Source organism: Caenorhabditis briggsae (genome assembly GCF_000004555.2).
Source record: "Caenorhabditis briggsae complete genome, chrIII, whole genome shotgun sequence".
In the NCBI taxonomy this organism is placed as follows: Eukaryota; Metazoa; Nematoda; class Chromadorea; order Rhabditida; family Rhabditidae; genus Caenorhabditis; species Caenorhabditis briggsae.
In genome coordinates this window covers 6,486,110-6,505,264 of record NC_013490.2, presented here as the reverse complement: position 1 = coordinate 6,505,264, position 19,155 = coordinate 6,486,110, and the positions used below count along the sequence as shown (strand labels likewise).

Sequence of the window (19,155 nt, the reverse complement as noted above, 5' to 3'; positions counted from 1 at the left end):
CGTCCATTTTTTCTAGTGATTTCGAAAAATTGTTTGATGAGACAGGAAAATTTTTTTCTTAAAACCCGGACCGGGCCTTGGAAATTATAAAAAAGCCAGGCCCGGCCCGTTGTCATATTCCGTGGGATATTTTTTGTCCGAATTTCGAATTCCATATTCCGCATTCCAGATTCCGAATTCCAGATTCCGCATTCTGGATTCCGTATTCTGAATTCTTCATTCTGAATTTTTGATTATGAATTTCAGATTCTGTTTTTCGAAAAGGTTATTCCGGACATCTCTGGAGTTAAAGATTTCTATTTTTGAAATTCCAAATTTATTACGAGGATCTAATAAACGTATGTCTCTGAATCTCACAGAATTGTCATCATTCAGTAAGTGTCATACTACATGTGTATCTTCCATTATCTGTGAATCGATGCTGACAAAAACCCATTTACAGCTATTGATATCTGAAGGCCCCCCAATAAACGGGCAGGCGTTTTATCATTATCATCATTTTCTGAAAGGGGGCGGGGCTTACACTGCCTATATAAGGTCCCACTGTCTCATACTCAATACTCAGTCTTACTGATTTCTCTCGCAATGAATTTCCAATTTCCAACTTTCTCTACCGCCAGTTTCCTGGACACTTCTTCCGTTCCCAGTACCTCTTCATGGGATTCAGGAGTTGTCAATAGATCCACGACATATCTGGATACTCAAAGCACAAACTATTCTGACTATTCCTATTATTCAAACTACTACGCAAACTACTACGCTTCTTTTCTTCAATGTTTAAATTCCAATACTTCAACGGCAACAGTCGTGCCTTCGCCAACTGCAACTTCTCAAACGTCGATGGATTTATCATGGAACGGATTTCAAAACAACTTCAACGTTTCTTCGTCGTCAATTTCAAGTTCCCCAAGTTCTAGCTCAACTGGATTCACTCCATTTTCTGCCAATTCGCCAACAATGCCAACTCCAGCTTTCACACTCTCGCCAACAGGATCGACGACTCCCAGGATCGCAAAGACATACACAAAACAATGTTCCAATTGCTTCATCACTGAATCGTGCCAATGGAGAAATGTAACATCAAGAGAAGGAATGCTTTGCAATGCTTGTTTCACCTACCGTCGGAAGTACAAGAAGAATCGTCCAACTGCTGCTATCGAGAAGTACAGATGTCAAAAACGCGAAAAACAATTGTAGGTTTAATTTTTTTATGTTCTTCTATATTTTCTATTTATATTTTCTCCTGTCTCTAGGTTCCGCTTTTTTGAATAAATTGTCGTAAATAAAAAAGTCTTTGGTTTTAAAATTATATACAGAAAATAGGACAATATTCCAATGATGGATTCAGTTTTTCATGGAACATTCAAAAAAGATAAACAGTCTTCAAACAAATCTCATAATTTAAATCCGGAATTCGTAATCTGGAATTCCGAGTCCACAGTCAATGGAAAGTAGATATAAGATATTTCACTCCTCATTCTTCCTTATAGATTCAAAAAACCCCGATCCGTAGATTAATGTGTCAGACCACTTTGACGAAAAATTTATTCAATTAATTCTCTTTCAAAATTCACAATTAAGACGCAAGATATTCTTTTCTAGTCTTCTTGATTGATTCTTCCAATTTATCCAGTTCAGAATGCCACGTGGATTTCCAATCTGCTGATTCTGCTGCTTTTAGCTCCAAATTCCTTCGAGATTTTCTCTCTTTTAACCTATTCATCTCATCAAGAGTCAGTCGAGAGAGTGGCATTTCGAGTAGGTATCCATAGTTAGACTGTAAAAAACGTATTAAGCTTTCCTTTTAATTTGTATTGATCTATTCTTTATTCCAATAAAATACCTTTTTCGAATTTTCCGTTTTCATTGAATCAACTTCAAACCCAATTTCTTCTAACTTTAGTTCTAAACTTTCTCGATCCATTGACTTTAACTCGAATGTTCCATTTGTTACTAATTCAATGAAATTCATCTAAAACGAAGTTTAGTTATTTTTAACATAGTAATAAAGGTGTACCTGATTATTCACATATTTTAATTTAGCTTCACACTCTCTCTTTTGAATTTCTAATCTTTTTTGATACAGATCCTTTCGAATTTCAAAAAACTCGTTCGCAATTTCTGAGACATTTCCAAACTCTTTTAATTGTCCATTTCTATCGAATAGAACTCGATTTTCAGTGATACTTGTTCGAAGTTTAAAGTAGTTTAGAAGATCCGAATTGCTTTTTTGTAAGAATCTTGCAGCTTTCTTCCTATCAAAGATCAATCGAAAATTAACTTGTTTCTCAGTATGTCTTTCGGAAAATTCAGTGATTGGAAGTTTTTCCAGTATATTTGAAAGTTTTTCTTTATACTTCGAAGTCCATACTCCAATTGGAAGTTCGCTAATTTCGACTGAGAATGTTGAAGCATTTTTTCGTTCTGGTCGTGATATCTAAATTTGTTTAATTAGGAGAATCTATAAATTAAAATGTTCACCTTTATCTTTCCAGTACTAATAAATTTCGTCGGTGTGACTATTTCAATTTTTCCCTTGTAGTCTTCGTAAAACGGTGGAATTTCGTTTACTACTAATGAACTTAAATCAATTTTCCGTCGAATCATGTCAATCACATCAACCGGGTTCCGATTTGCGACCTTTGTCGACCATCCTGTTCCGATTCCTTCTGTTCCATTTACAAGAATCAATGGGATGATTGGGCACAAACTGAGAAAAGTTAGGGGTTAAAAACAAAGGAAAATAATTTTCATGAATTTACGTATTGGGTTCTACAGTGATTCCTTCTTCAACCTTCTTCTCGAGTAGATCATCATCAGCAATTGGAAATAGGAGACGAGTAGTGGGGCTAAAAATTGAATCCATATATTCAAAATGATGATAACTACAGTGCGAGGCATAATGATAGCACCACCCCACTTTTTGAGACTTTCAGAATAACTAAACAATTTAGAGAAAAGCGGCTAATGCCATTCGATTCAGAGTCCCAAAAAACCTATTTTTCCCCAGAATCAAGTACCAGTCAAGTGTTTTAGGACTACAGTAACCAAAAGTCTCTCTGCGCACCGCGTCATAATGTCATAACACCACCCTGGAAAAGTCATAACACCACCCTGGAAAATGAAAAATCTCAAGTTTTTAGGGAACAAAATTGGGAAGGATTTGTTGGAATTCGTTAAAATAGTCGTAAAACAGTCTATTTTGACAGTCTACACAAAAATTGATGTCTCTATTCAACCTTAAGAAAAAAAAATTCAGACATTTTTGTCATTTTTATGGTTTTTGGAATAAATCGTGAATGACTTTGGTCCTGGGTAAACTTCTAAGTTGAAATTGATAGAAAATAACTTTGCAATAGTCTGGAGTGTCTACTAGTTGTTTTCATGCTATTCTGAGCCGTCGTTTCTAATTCAAGCAAAACTGAAATTTCGAAAACGAACCTTGAAATCCGGTGAATCTGATTTTCTTTTAAAAATTGGATTTTATATGTAAATATCATTTTTTTTTCCGTACAGAATCATGACTTCGAAGGCAATTTTGATAACATAGAACATCTTCCGAACATTTTATACACATTTGAAAAATTTTCACTGTGGAATATTTTTTTCTTTTCAAAACTCGAGTTCAGTCATGAGCTACCAGAGCTCATGAGTGACTTGAACAATTGTAACAGGATCATGAACACACTTAAGATGTTTCCTATCAATTTCAGCTCAAAAGTTCACCCAGGAGCAAGGTTATTCAAAATTTATTCCAAAAACGCTAAAAATGACAAAAAAGGCTGAAAATAATTTTTCTAAAACTTGAATAGAGACATCAATTTTTGTATAGACTCTCCAAATAAACGGTTTTAAGACTATTTTAACAAATTACAACAAATCATTCTAAATTTTGTTTTCTAAAAAACTTGAGATTTTTCATTTTCCAGGGTGGCGCTATTATTATGACGCGGTGCGCAGTGAAAATTTTTTTTACTGTAGTCCTAAAACACTTGACTGGTACTTGATTCTGGGGACATATAGGTTTTTTGGGATGCTGAATCGAATGGCATTTGCCGTTTTTCTCTAAATTGTTTCGTTTTTCTGAAAACCTCAAAAAGTGGGGTGGTGTTATCATTATGACGCGCACTGTATATCAACATACGCTAGTGAAGTGAAAATGTATCTAGCAGAAGCCGCATCGTTTCCACCTTCGTGTCTGGTTCCAAATTGACCGATTGGTTGGAGAAGAGGCATATTCGATGCACCACAAAATGTTTGACCCATTCGAACAATTGTTCTTACTAGAGATTCTTCCCCATGATGGTACGATTGACGATGTGCAACAGCTCCAGCCAGCTGAGAAACTTTCATTTCGGTAGTTTCATCCATTTTGAGAAGTGTCCAGAGAATCTTTCTTTGAGATGGTTTTAAGCCGTCTATTAGAGATGGAATCGATCTGAAAATATATTTTCATTATTACAATGACAGGAAATGTTCAGAAGAGATGCCTTTTGAGATCCGCCATTCCAAATTGCATCAATTGGCTGTTAACAAACTCTTCATAATTTAGCTCTGTTTTTTCAACATCTTCAGTTGTCGAGACTTCGTCTGACCCCCGTATCCAACGTTTTCTTTCATCACTTTTCTCTCGATCAAAAGCCATGCGAATAGCGTCGTCGTCACTTGATCCGGCATAGTTGAAACTGAAAAAACCAATTTTATATAGAACTTTCAATATAATTCACTTGACAGTATGATGATCCAAATTCCTGAAATATTCTCTTGCCTCATTCGAAGTCGACGTTCCTAGTCCCTTGTAGTACTTGACTTTCCATTTTCCTTCTATTGTCTCCGCCCATTTTCGATATTCATTCAAAGAGAAAAATGGCACGACCTCATTTCCTTTTTTCGCTTTCAGAAGAGGAGTTCGAAACGATTTGATAAATTCTCCGGATTGAATTAGACTGGGCCAAAACTTATGAATGAAATTGATGACAAGCCCTTTGATATGACTTCCGTCTTCATCTTGATCTGTCAGAATCAGAAGACGTCCATAGCGAATCGATTCTTTTGAAGGAGTTGGCTCATTGAAATTCAATCCAAGGATCCGGACAATTTTTCCGATTTCTTCATTTTTGGAAGCCCGAATATCATCTAGATTCGAAACGTTCACTAGTTTTCCTTTCAGCGGGAAAACTCCGTAGGTTTGACGTCCAAGAATTTCTAAACCAGCGAGAGCGAGGGCTTTTGCAGAATCACCTTCCGTCAAAATTAGAGTACACTTTTCTGATTTCCCCGGTACTCCAGCCCATTCTGCATCTTCCAATTTTACAATATCTCTAACTGAAGAAGAATTTGCTCGTTTCGAGGATATCTTTTTCTTTTTCGTATTGAGAACTTCATCAACAATTTCATCTAGCAAACCACTCGTTTCCGCCCATTTTGAAATTTTCTGAAAATTAAAAAAAAACATGCATTTCACTCCATTAATTTTGAACACAAACTTCAGAATCACAATCAAAACTTGATCCAAATTGCTTCGGTTTTGTGGTAACCGTCTCTTTAGTTTGACTTTCGAATGATGGATTTTCAATCAAACAATTGATAAACAGGGATATATTATTTTTGATTGTTGCTGGTTTCACACTTTTTGATGGGTCGCCAAGCCTCGAATCCACTAGTGGTTTCATAACATTCACTATCTTATCCATCACATAATCCACATGGCTTCCTCCCTTTTCAGTATTGATATTGTTTACAAAACTGACAACCTTTGGAAGTGTTACAATACCCTCTCCAGAAAATGTATTCCTTTTAGCCACGCCTACATGCCAGCGAGATGTTGGATGGAGGAACAGGAAAGAGGAAGGATTAGAATCATTGAACATTCTGACGTAGTCTTCGAATCCATCGACATCGCATTTTTGTCCATTGAAAAATACTTGAACATCACTTGGAAGAGTTGCAGCTACTTCAAAGACTCGTTTACCAATAAGATCAATAATATCTTCAGATAGTTTATCGATGTGGAATCGTTTGAGATCAGGAACGAATTCTACTTTCGTATAGTCTGAAAGCTGCTGGTTTGTGAGATCCTCAATTACAGCTTCGTCGAATTCTCTCATGTTATGGTACCATCTCTAAAATTTCAATTTATAGTTTTCAGTTTTGAATATTTGGGTGTTTATTTACTTGTTTGAACTTCCTTTTCGTTCGAGAATCCACTGCTTCTACCACGAACTCATCGGAGAAAATATTACAGAGCTTGGCACCGTAACCGTTCCTTCCTCCTACTGTTCTGATTTCGTTATCGTCATAATTCGATGAAGTGAACAGACTTCCAAAAACGAGAGTTGGCACATAGACTCCTTCTGTCGGGTGGATTTCAACAGGAAGAGCACTTCCATTATTCCAAACAGCGATTCGAGATGTCTCTCTTTAATTTCAGCACATTTTACGGATGCTTTGAAAATTTTAACAATAGAATACCTATCAAGCCAGACTTCCAATCGATTCATACTAGGATCTCTTGATTTATTATCAGCTGCGTTCACTAAAATTTCGTCGAAAATTTTCAAAAGTCCGGGTGGATACGATACTTCTTTTGTAAACATTCTTCTTGTTTCCGAATTTCGAATCCAGACAAATTGAGATTCTCTCATTGCAACACCGCCAATATATGTGTCAGGTCTGAGCAGCACATGCTCAGTTGGACTTTTCTTTTCATACTTTGCCGCTGCTTCTGAAAAGGTTTTTAAGTTTTGGAGCACTTAATTTGAAATCACCAGAAGACAAACTGGTCGATAGAGTTTGTGAACAGAAATGACGAGTCAACCTCTTCGAAGCTACGGTACTACTCGATGAGGCGAAGCGTACAACGTGACGTAGAACCCGAATCCGAAACATCTGTTTTCTGTATCTATAATTTGATTCAGGAGTACATCAGGTAATGTACATACCGTAAAACCTGTAATATAGCGCCATGGCGTTCTATTTTTTAAAGGGGTGTTTTGGGTTGATGCGAGGTAACAAAATTTGATTTTTTACTTGTTTAACAGGGTGCCAAAATGAAAAAATGATGCAAAATTTCTAGATTCCACTGTTACTGTGTTAATCAAGCATAAAAACTTTGTCTATTAAAGGGGGTCTTCTAATACAGGTGGCGTTATATTACAGTTTTTACGGTATACTTAAACATGTACGCTTATCTGGTGATAACTAGACAGTCCTGGATGAAAATAAGAAAATCGAAATTACTTGTTAATATTCATGAACTTATCTGGATAACTGAGAATTGACAGAGAGATTCGTAGTTATAACATTGTTCACCGTAAAATTGATGCATTAGAAAAGATCATATATAACAGAGGTAATACAAAATTCAAAAAGATTCAAATGCATCAAAAATAAATAATTAAAGAAGGCGATGACGACAGACTTCAGAACCACAGTTACAGGAAAGACGGGATGTTTCCGAATTGAGTTCTGTGTACTGATAGTCCCATGTAAGCTCATCACCAGCTTTGATAGTTTTAATTGTGAAGAATGCGACCCATGGTAGGCGAAGATCGTGTGTATCGTAAAGGACGTGCTGGACGACGCAATTTGGGGCGCAGGAGTGATTAAGGAATCTGAAATTGGTTCTTGTCTTTGACACTTTTAGTTTCATGCTCACCTTCCCAGATTTCCTCTGTTCTTCGCATCAACAACATACAAAGCGAATTTATCAAAATAATCATCCCAATTGAATACCGGCTCCTCTTTCTTTTCAGTTTCTTCCTCCTTTTTCCCATTTTCTCCGTTAATTTCTGTATGCTGTAGCTTGTCTTCTTGGCTGTTTCTTCTTGTTTCATGTTTTCTGTTTCCTATTTTGACCCTGTGCTGCACTGTTGAGTCATTATTATCGTCATCATCAGAATCATTATCGTCTTCGTCTGTGAAATCCCCATCTGATACTTCATCACCAAGGCCCAAGTCAGTTTCATGATCTTCATCTCCTTTAGCCATTTCTACGCCATCTTTCAAATCCAAATCGGCAAAGTACTGATCGCTGCCGTGCTGATCTTCTGCCAAATCGTTGGTGAGAAGAGCACCAACATACGTGCAAACGAAAGCACCAATCGGAATATCTGTGAGAGCTCGCAGGCCCCAACCAGATTGAGCAGTTTTGAAGATCTGAAAATATACACTTTTGGAATGTAAAAGGCAGTGGAAGAGTTCCAATGTAAGTTCACATACATGAACTGGATATTTGATATTGTTCTGGACCACTCTATTATGACAAGCATCTCGTTTGCAAGAACATTTGTCATTACACTCATAAATTCCAGTGATAACCTTGTTAGTGAGAACTCGTTGAGAATAGGTAGATGCTCTGAAAGGAAATATTGGAGACTGAATTATAGTTTGGAATTCTTACAATCTCTTGTTATCCTCGAATTTCAAATGTTTCGGAAGTTTATCTGATGCTTCTGCTGATAATTTCTGACATTCACAGGTCAAACTGTTACTACAATCTCCATCGCACGAGCACCCAGAACAAAAATCTTGTGAAATACTAGAAACATCCACACTGGCGTTGTAGGGGAATCGCCGTTTACAGTACTCGAGAACCGGATTCGGATCAGAATCGACAGAGTTGACGAGAGGAATAGGGATCCCTTCCAGTCCCACAGAAATATCACTCATTCTGACATACTTTTGGTCCACAGTAATGTATGTTTCCGTGTCAACGTCTGGTGCAAAAGAGAAACAGTCGATGGTCAATTGACTTCTGGTGCTGCGCAAATAGTCGGCGATTTCAGATGTCTTTTCGAGTGGTTTTCCACATGGAGCACGATAGATGATCACTTTTTTGACACTCGCACGTTTCTTTCCACTGTGCATCGTGTATTTCAGACGTTTCCAGCCACAAAGAAGCGGAGTGTGAAGAGGAGAATTAGTGTGGAAACGTGCATCGTATGGGTTGGCGTCCAATTTTTGAAGACAGTCCGGTCCGCATTGCGAATGAGGAGCACGCTTTTCTTTTGAGATATTCGGTGTGGGCACGACGGTTTTGTGAAACAGAAGTTGATTTTTCTTCTTTTTCTCAATTTCAGCTACAGTCAACGCTTTCTGTTTGACTTGATTCTCTTTGTTCGCATTCGTTCTTATTGAGGGAACACTTGTTTGCAATGCTTGGTTCGTTGATCTTTGTGGCATCGTTTTGACGGACTCAGATAATTCGAACTGCGAAGCCAGTTGATCCTTCTTACGTTTCGAAAGATTGTTGTTGACTTGTGTCATCATTTCGCGCATTGACTGTAAAAATATAGTTATAGTGGATTAAAGGTAAAGAAGGTTAAAGCATAAAAGAACCTACCGAGACTTGTGTGATTCTCGAAGAACCTCTGTAGACGTGCTCATCCATATGATAATGGGTCGAATCTTTACATGGATATTCGAAGCAGTTGTATCCGGGGGCACCACTGGGGGTCTGATATCGGACAATTGCGAACACTCTATCCAGTCCGACAACAGTAATAAGATGTTTTTCTTTATTGTCTGGCGGAAGCTTGGTCATCGTCGTTCGGAATCCGATAGGCATTTTGAGAACTTGGAATTCCGGGAAGTCTTTCATATAGGTTTTAATGAAGTGACTTCGATGTCTTTCCCGAACCCATCGATGAACAAGTTGTCGTTCTATTCTTCCACTTTCTCCGAACGGCTGACCAACCATTACTGCGATTCGTGCAGCTTTCATTCTGGTCAGAACGTCTTGAAAAGTGAAGGAGCACCTTCTTTCTTCGCTACAACAGTACTGTATCCCGGGTCACCAGCCTTGCATGGTGCTGTTACGTAGACATCTGATCCATCATCCAGGAACACCAGGAAGTCTCCCCTATGGCCACTGCGACGGCTTGCAGTTGTACCGGTTTTCCATATCCATGTTTTGCTGTATTGACCGGTATTCAGAGGGCAGCAAACAGCCACACGAAGACCTGAAATATAAAAAAACATATTGGAGTTAATTTTCCAAATAATCGAATTTACCTACGTCACCGAAGCCGTTGTATAGTGGACTACATAGACCGTGATTAGTGAGAGCCAAATCTCTAACGTGACGATCGGCAGTTTCATTGTTATGGAGAAACTTGACCCTGTACTTTTCCGCACTTAAAATTTGTTCAACAATTGCATGCTTCAAGTCGGCGGTGTCTGTGTTGAGCATGCGAGCCATGCAGAAATCTCCAGGTTTCAGGGCATGATGTTTTTCGAGAAGGGTTTTTCCCTGGTATACTTTTCTCGCTTCTCTCACAGCGTTCATAGTCTGGTTCTTCAAAAGTTCCATTGCGGCGCGAGAACAAACCAGCTCGTCACGTGCCTCCTTGGTCATAATTTGTAAGTTGAGCTCGCTGGGAGTTTCAAGTCGCGGAACTTTCTCTCTGATGAGCGAAATTATTTCCGAGCGTTGACCAACAGTGTTTTCAAATTGTTCTTCCATTTCTACAGTAGTAGCTTCAATCTCGTGGAAGAATTCGTTTAGATCTCTGTTCAAATAATCTTGAATATTGATAATCATCCAATCTTAAACTCACCTATTGATTTGAGCATCTCGCTTAACAGAAGATTTGTTATGTTGCCAATGATGAGCAGACGCATCCACAATTCTCTGGTAAATTTCGCGGTCATCCAATTCTTCCAATGAGTTTTCAGAACTTTCTTGTTCTTCAATTCGTGAAGTGAACTTATTTGTCAGCATGAAATAATAGGTTAGCAACAGGATGGCATTTGCTGGGGATGATAGTGTGAGCTGCATGAATTTCAAAGGGCTGGCATCTATTCCTTCAGCAGCAACTTTATTGAAATAAAGTTCGAGTTGTTTAATACTCCAGTTATCGAAACGATCCTCGGCGAGAACCGAAAAATCCACATCAAGAGAATTGTTGTCTGAAAATGGAAACTTTGTTGAAATCGCTATTTCTGAAACTTTACTCACCATCCAAGATTCCCATACAAATACCAGCGATCAGTGAATCTTCATTTTCAAATTTGCATTTTTCCACAAGACCAGTCAAACTACCGCTTTCCTTAAACTGTTTCGCAGCATCTTTACATTTTTCTAAAGGGAACAGTAGTTCGTCATTAACGTATTCTGTCAAGTAGTCGTTTCCACCGATTCCGAAATCTTTGAAATGTTCTGGTTTGAGTCTCTTGAACCACGACAGAAGACGATTCGAAATTGTTTTGTGTTCTTCTATCATCCCCTCTTCTGTTTTTTGATTGGTGCCCTCGACAATAAGTTCAACCTGCAAAGCGAACCAACTATTTAAATATTTGAGATAAGATGCGAACTGACATCATCTAGAATTTCAACTTCTCCATTCGCGACATGATTCCCATTTTGCACAATGTTCATGAATGCGTTCACGATTTCAATAGGATTCTCGTCATCTGATTCGTGGTCACTCACAATCTCATCATCGATGTTCTCCACATCGTCATCATCGTCCATCGTCAAATCTACTGTCTAAAATTTCGTAAACGGATAAGGAAAGTTCAGTTAATATTGAAAACGAACATCTGGTTCACGAACGATCGCACTTCCATCGGATGTATCGTTACTCAATTGTTCGTCGCTATCCAAGTCAATAGGTTGATCCATTATCTAATAATAGAATTAGTAGATTCACACACTCAGCAGATGTTAGATACAGAACGTCGGATTCTCACTGAACCTAAAGATTCGAAGTACAAAACATAAAACTTTTCAGGAAAGAGAAGAAGTGGTGTATTTCAATTATTCTACACGATAAGAACAATGCGATAAAGATGTAAATGATTGCTGACCGAAAATTGCAGAAAGATTATGGTACATATAAAAACAGTCGAAAAACTAGAATTTCTAAAAGCTCCAAAGGAAAAATGACGAAAATTCAGTTTTTGTAGAGGTTTGTAAAGCTAATGAAAATGACGAGAAGTGCTTTTTGACTGGGCGAAATACTTTCGAAAAGAAAACATGGTAAGGAGAAAAGAGGGGAGAAACGGACAAGTAAAGATGATAGTTGGCAAAAATCGATGGTGCTGAATTATTAGAGAAAAAAAGGAAAACCCGACAGAAAAATTAGGGACCTTGTTTCAAGAGAGAAGGAAAATAGTAAAAAAAATGAAAGTGGTTAAGAAGTGTAGAAAATGAGTGTAGGAAAAATTATTCAATTATTTTTCTTATCGTTGCCTCCGAGGATAACCATCGTGTCGTCAGAATCGTCTGTGCACCGTCCACATCGCAAATTGCAAATCCTGAAAAAAAAACGGAATAATTTTGAAAAAAAACCTTTTTCTCTATACCATTTCCAGATCTGCCTTCTCATTGAAGCAGTCAACTGATTGAACAAAAATGCTACTGACAGCACGACGAACATTGTGTTGTACGCAACAACCACTCGGAATGAACTGAGCCATTGAAGAGATGATTGAGAACCGAGAAGGTCAAATGTAGTCATTCCAATGGTGTTGACAGCGACAGGCAGGGCTGAGGCAACAACGAGAACTATTGAAGAATTGATGATTATTGTCGGCATTGGGGTGTCTTTGCGGACTGGGCGTAGCGACCGTAGAACTGGTAAGGAGTACAGACCAACAAAAGAAGTCAGCATAACATAAATGATTATGAGGGTTTCGATACAAGCACCAAACAAACCGAATGAGTGACGGGTATGTACCTAAAAAATAATCACGTTTTCATGGATGATAAACCACGGCTTACCTCAATGTATTGGGCATAAACTGGAAGACTGCGATATCCAAACAGAAGTTTCAATGTGTTGATCGCTACCATTATCAGAGAACAAGTGGTTAAAGCTAATAAAATAGCGATCGCCACTGGATATCGGAGTCTCATAAAAAGTTTCAAAAGTCTTCCTTGTTTCTCGATTGCTCTTTTATACAACTTGGAGGACTTGACGGTGTGGATCACTGGTTTCCAAATTGCCTCTTCTGATTTCGATAGACGATTCGGAGAAATTTGATTGGATGTCGATGCCTCGGAAGATGTGGCTTCATGAGAATCTCCAGAAGCGAATGGATCTACAGCAAGTGAAGTAGACGGATTGAGACACATCTCTGAACCATGTTCACATCGAGAAAATCTGAATTGAAATATTTACTGTAAAGTTTTTCATAATTTCCAAAAAACAAACCTTGAAGAAAAATAATTGTTTGAAAATGTGTTCCTAGTTGGCGATCCAACCCAAAAATCATCCGATTCTGAAAAGGATGATCGTTGACGACGAGCCGCTCTGACGTAATCATTGAAATTTCTATAGTCAAAGTTTGGATTCGGCAATTTCTTTGGTTCTTCCCATTTCCGAACAACTGGACTCGACGCATAGTCATGCCTCCATCGACGTCTTTTCGGTTTTGTTGGAGTTGTATTTCCTACATCACCACATTCTGACGGGTCAACTTCCGGATTTATTATTTCAATCTCATCCTCGTCGTCTGTATTTAGCCGCATTTCTTCTGTGGATCCGGACTCGATTCCGCTATCACTATCCTTTCGAAATTCTTCAACCACATCTGTTACAACTTCATCAGATATTGGAGCGCTCAATGTTTCTTCGGAATCTGATGGTTTCGAATTTATCATAAAAGCGTTTTCAGATGGCTCGGGTGTAACTTCATTTGGGCTTGAAGCTAATTCTTCTTCAACGACTTCCCCATCAACGACCAAAAATTCTCTCGCCAGCGAGAACATCTTGGCAAATCCATACGGCGTTGATATCAACAACAGTACAGCTCCAATAAAACTAACGCACGAATAGATGAGTGGGAGGTTGACAGATGTGATGGAAAGGAAGGAAACTGGGTAGTCCAGGATTGTGAGCACGATTTCAGCCAGGCAAAGTAGAACGAAAGCGAATAGAAATGAGATTGCCATTGCTTCATAAATTCGCTGAGTCGTGCACTGAAACTGTTCAATTGTTGGGAGAAATAAACTGATTTAATAAAACTTACATTCCCCAGATTAGACGAGGAAAATCCTTGAGACTCGATGAAAAAGTAGGAGAATGGCAGAAGTACGAACAGAGACACATTGGAAAGTACAAACACATAATTCCAAAGTGCTCCGATCAAGGAATACGACAACCACTGAAGGTAGTAGTTCCCATCGTACAATTGTAACATTTCTACGCCAATCACTGAAAACGGTAGTAGCGTTAGTGATCCTATCGATGTTGCTGTCGCCGTACTGCTGATCCAAACTCTGGAATAATTTTTATGATTTTAGATTCTCAAGTATAGTAAATACTTACGATACTCGGTATACGAAGTAATCTTCTTCTCCTGCATACAATGCTTCTCGTTCAGTTTTTCGTTTTAATCTTGAAATCAACCAGTAGGCGAACAAATATAGCAACATGAAGAGCCACATACAGATCTGAAATAAGGTATATACTAAAAATACATCCAAAAATTAGAGTTATAACTTACGATTTGCTGTCGCACATAGTTATGAAACGCCTTCTCTTTGTCGATCATCTGTTGGAAATGCGATTCTTCTGCCTCTTCTTCTAGCTCTTCTGCTTCTTGCATTATATATCTGTGTGACCATTTGGCAAACTGCCACGTCCCGCTAGCTACTACTGAAACGGAGGTGGCGAGCCAGCTGACACCCGCCTCCAGGGCGTACTGTGCCATTCGCAACTATTTTGACTGAAAATTAAAATTGGGAGGAATTAAATTAAAATTAGAGACTTTTTTCAGAAAGTTTAAGAAATAGAAGAAACGAATACGAGAGGGAATTGTTCAAAACAAATATAGATTGTTTTTGACTGATCTCAAAAACATCCAAGTGAAAACATTCACCAGGAGCCAAGAGACTGTGTCTCAATAAATCTTGTCACTTTACCAAAACATTCACGCTGTCCGTGTGATCGGTGTGATCAAAGAAGGCCTTATAAAGGGTCAGTGACACTAATCTAATGATAAAAAATAGGGATAAAATTTAACAGATAGGGGACAAAGTCCATTTATTCAGCTGTTACGGTATTTCGATGAGGAAAAATTGCGGTTTCGAAATAGAAGTTAGTTCTGATGAGGATGAGTCGTTCAAAAGAGAAAAAAAATCTCGAAGAAGAGATTAATGTTCGAAGGTTGAGTGAAAAAGCACAAACACATGTGACATATTGAAAACAGGTTGACGGAAATCGTTTTCTTCTGTGTTGAGAGCTGTGAGGGGACTCAAATTACGGGTTGATTTATGTTTCATTATGAACTCTTTAGAAATTGGTGAAGCGGCAAAGATCTGTTTTGAGGTCGAAAGTCTTTTTTCTCGAGAGTGTCTTCGATTTCATTTCGGTGGCGACAATGTTACAACATGACCTCGTAAAATCGAAGAATAAGAAAAAATGAAGCATCAAATGAATTTAACAAAAAAAACGGAAGCGAATTTTTCAAAAAGATTGGTATTCGAAAAAAAATTGAAAGATGTAAAAAACAGTTGAGTTGGTGACGAGCACACAAATAGGTGGTGATTATTATGATTGAAAACAACTTGAAAGTGTTTTTTTCTAAGGCAGAAAAAACTCATTAAAATACTTCTACAACTGAATAGTATAGCGGATACTCAACTCAAGATATTTCTCAATATCAGATGTGAAAATCTCAGACGTTCGCAAAAATTCCATTTTGACGACATGAACAATTTAGAACGAGAAGCAGAAAGAACAAAAGGGAAATGAGACCGATTTTCTTTCGGTCGCCTTTCACCTGATTTACGATTTCCCTTTTATCGAAACAAAACGACCGAAACATTTATGAAAAATAAGCAAATGTATCAATAAAGTTTAGAGCAACGTTGACTTGAGGGGGAAACGCAAAAAAAACCAAGGGTGTTTTGCTGGTTTGCTGAATTACTGAGAATTTCGCAACTATACGAATTCCTTAGTGTTTCTTTTCAGTTCAATTAGACTACTCACTTCTAAAACAATAAACACTACTTAAAAGAAGAGTTCAAAGTGTAAGACAGGGCGAGAGGCAGTAGAAATGGGTAATAAAGATTAGAAAAGCGACCTAAAAACAGGTTTTTCACGTGAAATTTAGATCGGGAATTAAATAAGAAAAACAAAAAAAAACACTAAATCGAAAAAAAACGTACAAAAATGGGACAGCACCACTCACAACCACTATGCATTAGCGCTCTTCGATGTGCCCAACAATTTGAACGCAAGGAGAACGAACACAAGAGAGTGTGGAAAAGGAGGAGACGCAGAAGTACAAAGAGCGCGTCGATTCGAATCGAGAAGACTGCTGTGAAGAGGAGGAAGGGAGGAAACACGCACTCTCCTCACGTGCTGAAAAGTTGAAGAAAGGTTGGGATCGACATGCTGAGCTGACAAGAGAAGCAATTGTGAAGATATAGACAGTGAAACGAACAGATTTTGTTCCAAACTTTTCGCTCTAGATCTAATATAACAAAGCTAAATACAATATTGAAAGAAACCAAGTTATACATATCTGGGCATAATGGAATGCCTTCATATCGTGAGAAAAGAAAAAACAACAACGGATCTTAACTAATAGCCAGTTAATTAGATCTCATGACTATTGGAAAATTCCTAGAAGTTCTCTCATGTCTCTCATGCAGGTGCTCGTGCAGATGTACGCAATGGACAATAAGGTATTATGACTGGGTATCGGAAACCTGTAGTTAGAAAATTTGTTCTCACAAAAGTTATTTGTGAAAGAAAAAAATGAAGCAAAATGTTTTTCCTTTCAAAAGGAACTATGACTAGAATTAATAACAATCAAAATTTGAAAGAAATACAATGAAATCAAGACCTACACGGATTTCAAGGGAGAAACAGAAAAAATTAAATCCCTGAATAACTTTCGGAAACTTTCGGAAACTAATAAGACTTTTCTGGATACAGTAATACATGCGTCAAATTTAAACCAACACCAAAAATAGGTCTATTTTGAGACATTTATTTTCTGGGCAACCCAGAAACTCAATTCAAAGATATTTCGAGACCACTATCCCTGTGTTTACCTAGGTGTCAGTAGTTTGACGTATCACAAAAAAGAGATGAGAATGTCGAGACTGTCACATGCTCAATATTTATTGTCATTTGTTTTTCTTATTTAAACAAACTAGTAATTTTAATGGTGTTTTTTAAGTTGAAGATTCCAAAAAAATACTGAAAAAATTGTTCTAATTTTAAAATTTTAAAATGCATGAGAGATATCAAAGATGTTCTAGGAATTCCGGAATTTTTCAATAGTCATGAGATTTTATTAACTAGTTTTTTTTTGCTAAGATATGTTGTTGATTTTTTTATATACGAGATTCAGAAGTATTAGGAATCCGAAATTGCGAGATTTTGGTATTACCGCAGAACTTCCAAGGATCCAAAAGAAAAAGTCAAAAGTTCCAAGAAGATCAGGCACTCAGAAACTCTGATGAGTTTGGGGAAAATCTTTTGAAGAAATTTAGAAAATGGGATATTCATGAATAGCTTGGAGCTTTTGAATATATGGTTTTTTTTTGAATATTTGTATTTCTCGGAACATCAGTGTTTTCAAATTTTGCATGACATCTTAATTTGTGAGAGTTACATCTTCTTTTTTTGTGAGAGTTACATCTTCTTTCTTTTCACATCTTCCTAAAAACTCCAGGAAATCCTACTTTTCAAAATTCTACAAATTTCGAATTAATAAAAATCACAATCTTTAAAATTTAGATGCCGTAGAGAATTTATTAATTGATTTGATTAGAAATAACTTTGTTTTCAATTTAGAATCAGCTATAAAGAAATGCGTGTTTTGATCACATCATTCATACGAATTACATTTTTTGTGGGATGGCAGATAATCACAGAATGTTTGAATAATAGTAACGATGGAAGCCAGAAGAGAATATTCTACTCTAAATAATTTTCTTAATCTGTTAAAATTGAACATCCTGGATTTGAGAAAAAGAAAAGAAGAATAAAGTTGAAACAATACATTTATGTAAATCAAGAAAAAAGTTATGTCTTTGGTATCGGGGGCGTTGCCGGTGATGTCATATTTTGAGGTGATACTTTTTCAGGTGTACTCATTCCGATTGGAAGTTTCATTGGACCTATTTCTCTGCGACGATGAGAAACAATTCTTCTCTGGGTACCACCTTTTCGTTCCGTGGATCTATCCTTTACTTTTCCATCTCTAGACTTTTTCCGCATCAGTGCTGTATTTGATACTTTCCTATCTGTGGATGTACTGCTCTTTCGCTCTTCTGACTTTTTCTAGAATAAATAATGTTGACTTAAAGTTAGATAGATGAGCAATCACCATTTCCAGGGTGCCTGAAATTGGTCCAAGCATGTTTGCCGTTTCGAGAATCGCTCTGATACGACGTCGAACAGTTTGAAAATTTGGCCGAGTAATTGAATTCTGAACATTTTATCTCATAATCAGAAATAGACGAATTTCTAAACTCACTTTGTCGCAACAAATATCGACCAGATCCGCCAATTCCTTGGGTTCTCCATTCTTTATCCGATGTGGATGATCTGATTCTTTGATCCATTCCTGCACTTCTTTTAGTGTTCTTGGAGCCAAGGGATCAGTTGCACATCTATTGATTATTTCAGTCAACAATACTCCATAAGACCAAACATCTGTCTTTTCATTGAAGATTCCTTTCTGGAGGGTTTCAGGAGCCAGCCATCTAATAGGTGCTTTTTTCAATTTCTTTACAATCACTTCTTGTCCAGAATGGGATAATCCAAAATCAGAGATTTTGATTTTCAAAGAATTGGTTATTAGACAATTTCTGGCTGCTAGATCTCGGTGGATAACTCTTCTCTGGGCCATGTGTTTCATTCCAGATGCGATGTCGGCTGCGAAAGTGATCAACTGTCTGTGGGAAATATTATGAGTAGTTTGAAGATGTTTCTGGAATTTTAGACTATTTGGAAACCTAATGGGGTTATTCATGTAGCGAAAATGTGTATTGATTTCCGCGCCCTCGAAATTCAATGCATGAGCGTCGCGAAATGTATTTAAAAGCATCTCGCGACATAACTGTAAAGATGTATTGAAATGCATTTACAGTTATGTCGCGAAATGCTTTGAAATACATTTCGCGACGCTCATGCGAATTCCACCACAGTGGCGATGATATCAGATCTGCCGGTCTACTGGCCG

At 37.6% G+C, this 19,155-nt stretch overlaps 5 protein-coding genes across 5 annotated transcripts in view; 1 reads left to right on the top strand and 4 right to left on the bottom strand.

Moving 5' to 3' along the window:
* Positions 1–585: 585 nt before the first annotated feature.
* CBG18155 lies at positions 586–1,197 on the top strand (the record flags this gene model as incomplete). Its single annotated transcript, XM_002642141.1, has 1 exon — positions 586–1,197. The coding sequence occupies one exon, from the start codon at positions 586–588 to the stop codon at positions 1,195–1,197; it is 612 nt and encodes a 203-aa protein (XP_002642187.1).
* Positions 1,198–1,576: 379 nt separating this feature from the next.
* On the bottom strand, positions 1,577–6,888 carry CBG18156 (the record flags this gene model as incomplete). Its single annotated transcript, XM_045243904.1, has 13 exons — positions 1,577–1,777; positions 1,844–1,972; positions 2,000–2,437; positions 2,482–2,710; positions 2,763–2,849; positions 3,993–4,128; positions 4,191–4,438; positions 4,491–4,685; positions 4,728–5,434; positions 5,487–6,122; positions 6,175–6,418; positions 6,472–6,724; positions 6,768–6,888. 13 exons carry the CDS (start codon positions 6,886–6,888, stop codon positions 1,577–1,579), a joined length of 3,624 nt encoding a protein of 1,207 aa, XP_045096397.1.
* Positions 6,889–7,396: 508 nt separating this feature from the next.
* Cbr-met-2 lies at positions 7,397–11,626 on the bottom strand (the record flags this gene model as incomplete). Its single annotated transcript, XM_045243903.1, has 10 exons — positions 7,397–7,613; positions 7,658–8,356; positions 8,402–9,282; positions 9,344–9,738; positions 9,759–9,962; positions 10,015–10,511; positions 10,560–10,911; positions 10,961–11,270; positions 11,321–11,491; positions 11,543–11,626. 10 exons carry the CDS (start codon positions 11,624–11,626, stop codon positions 7,397–7,399), a joined length of 3,810 nt encoding a protein of 1,269 aa, XP_045096398.1.
* Positions 11,627–12,173: 547 nt separating this feature from the next.
* CBG18158 lies at positions 12,174–14,661 on the bottom strand (the record flags this gene model as incomplete). The annotated part of the gene is made up of 6 exons (XM_045243902.1): positions 12,174–12,683; positions 12,728–13,109; positions 13,161–13,927; positions 13,978–14,227; positions 14,277–14,401; positions 14,455–14,661. 6 exons carry the CDS (start codon positions 14,659–14,661, stop codon positions 12,174–12,176), a joined length of 2,241 nt encoding a protein of 746 aa, XP_045096399.1.
* A 3,332-nt stretch (positions 14,662–17,993) lies between these two features.
* CBG18159 overlaps positions 17,994–19,155 on the bottom strand; it is a gene marked incomplete at both ends in the record, with an annotated part of 3,361 nt that continues 2,199 nt past the window's right edge. The window contains 3 exons of the mRNA XM_045243901.1: positions 17,994–18,251; positions 18,298–18,399; positions 18,448–19,032. Coding sequence (XP_045096400.1) covers positions 17,994–18,251; positions 18,298–18,399; positions 18,448–19,032 — 945 coding nt within the window. The remainder of the gene's footprint in view (positions 18,252–18,297; positions 18,400–18,447; positions 19,033–19,155) is intronic.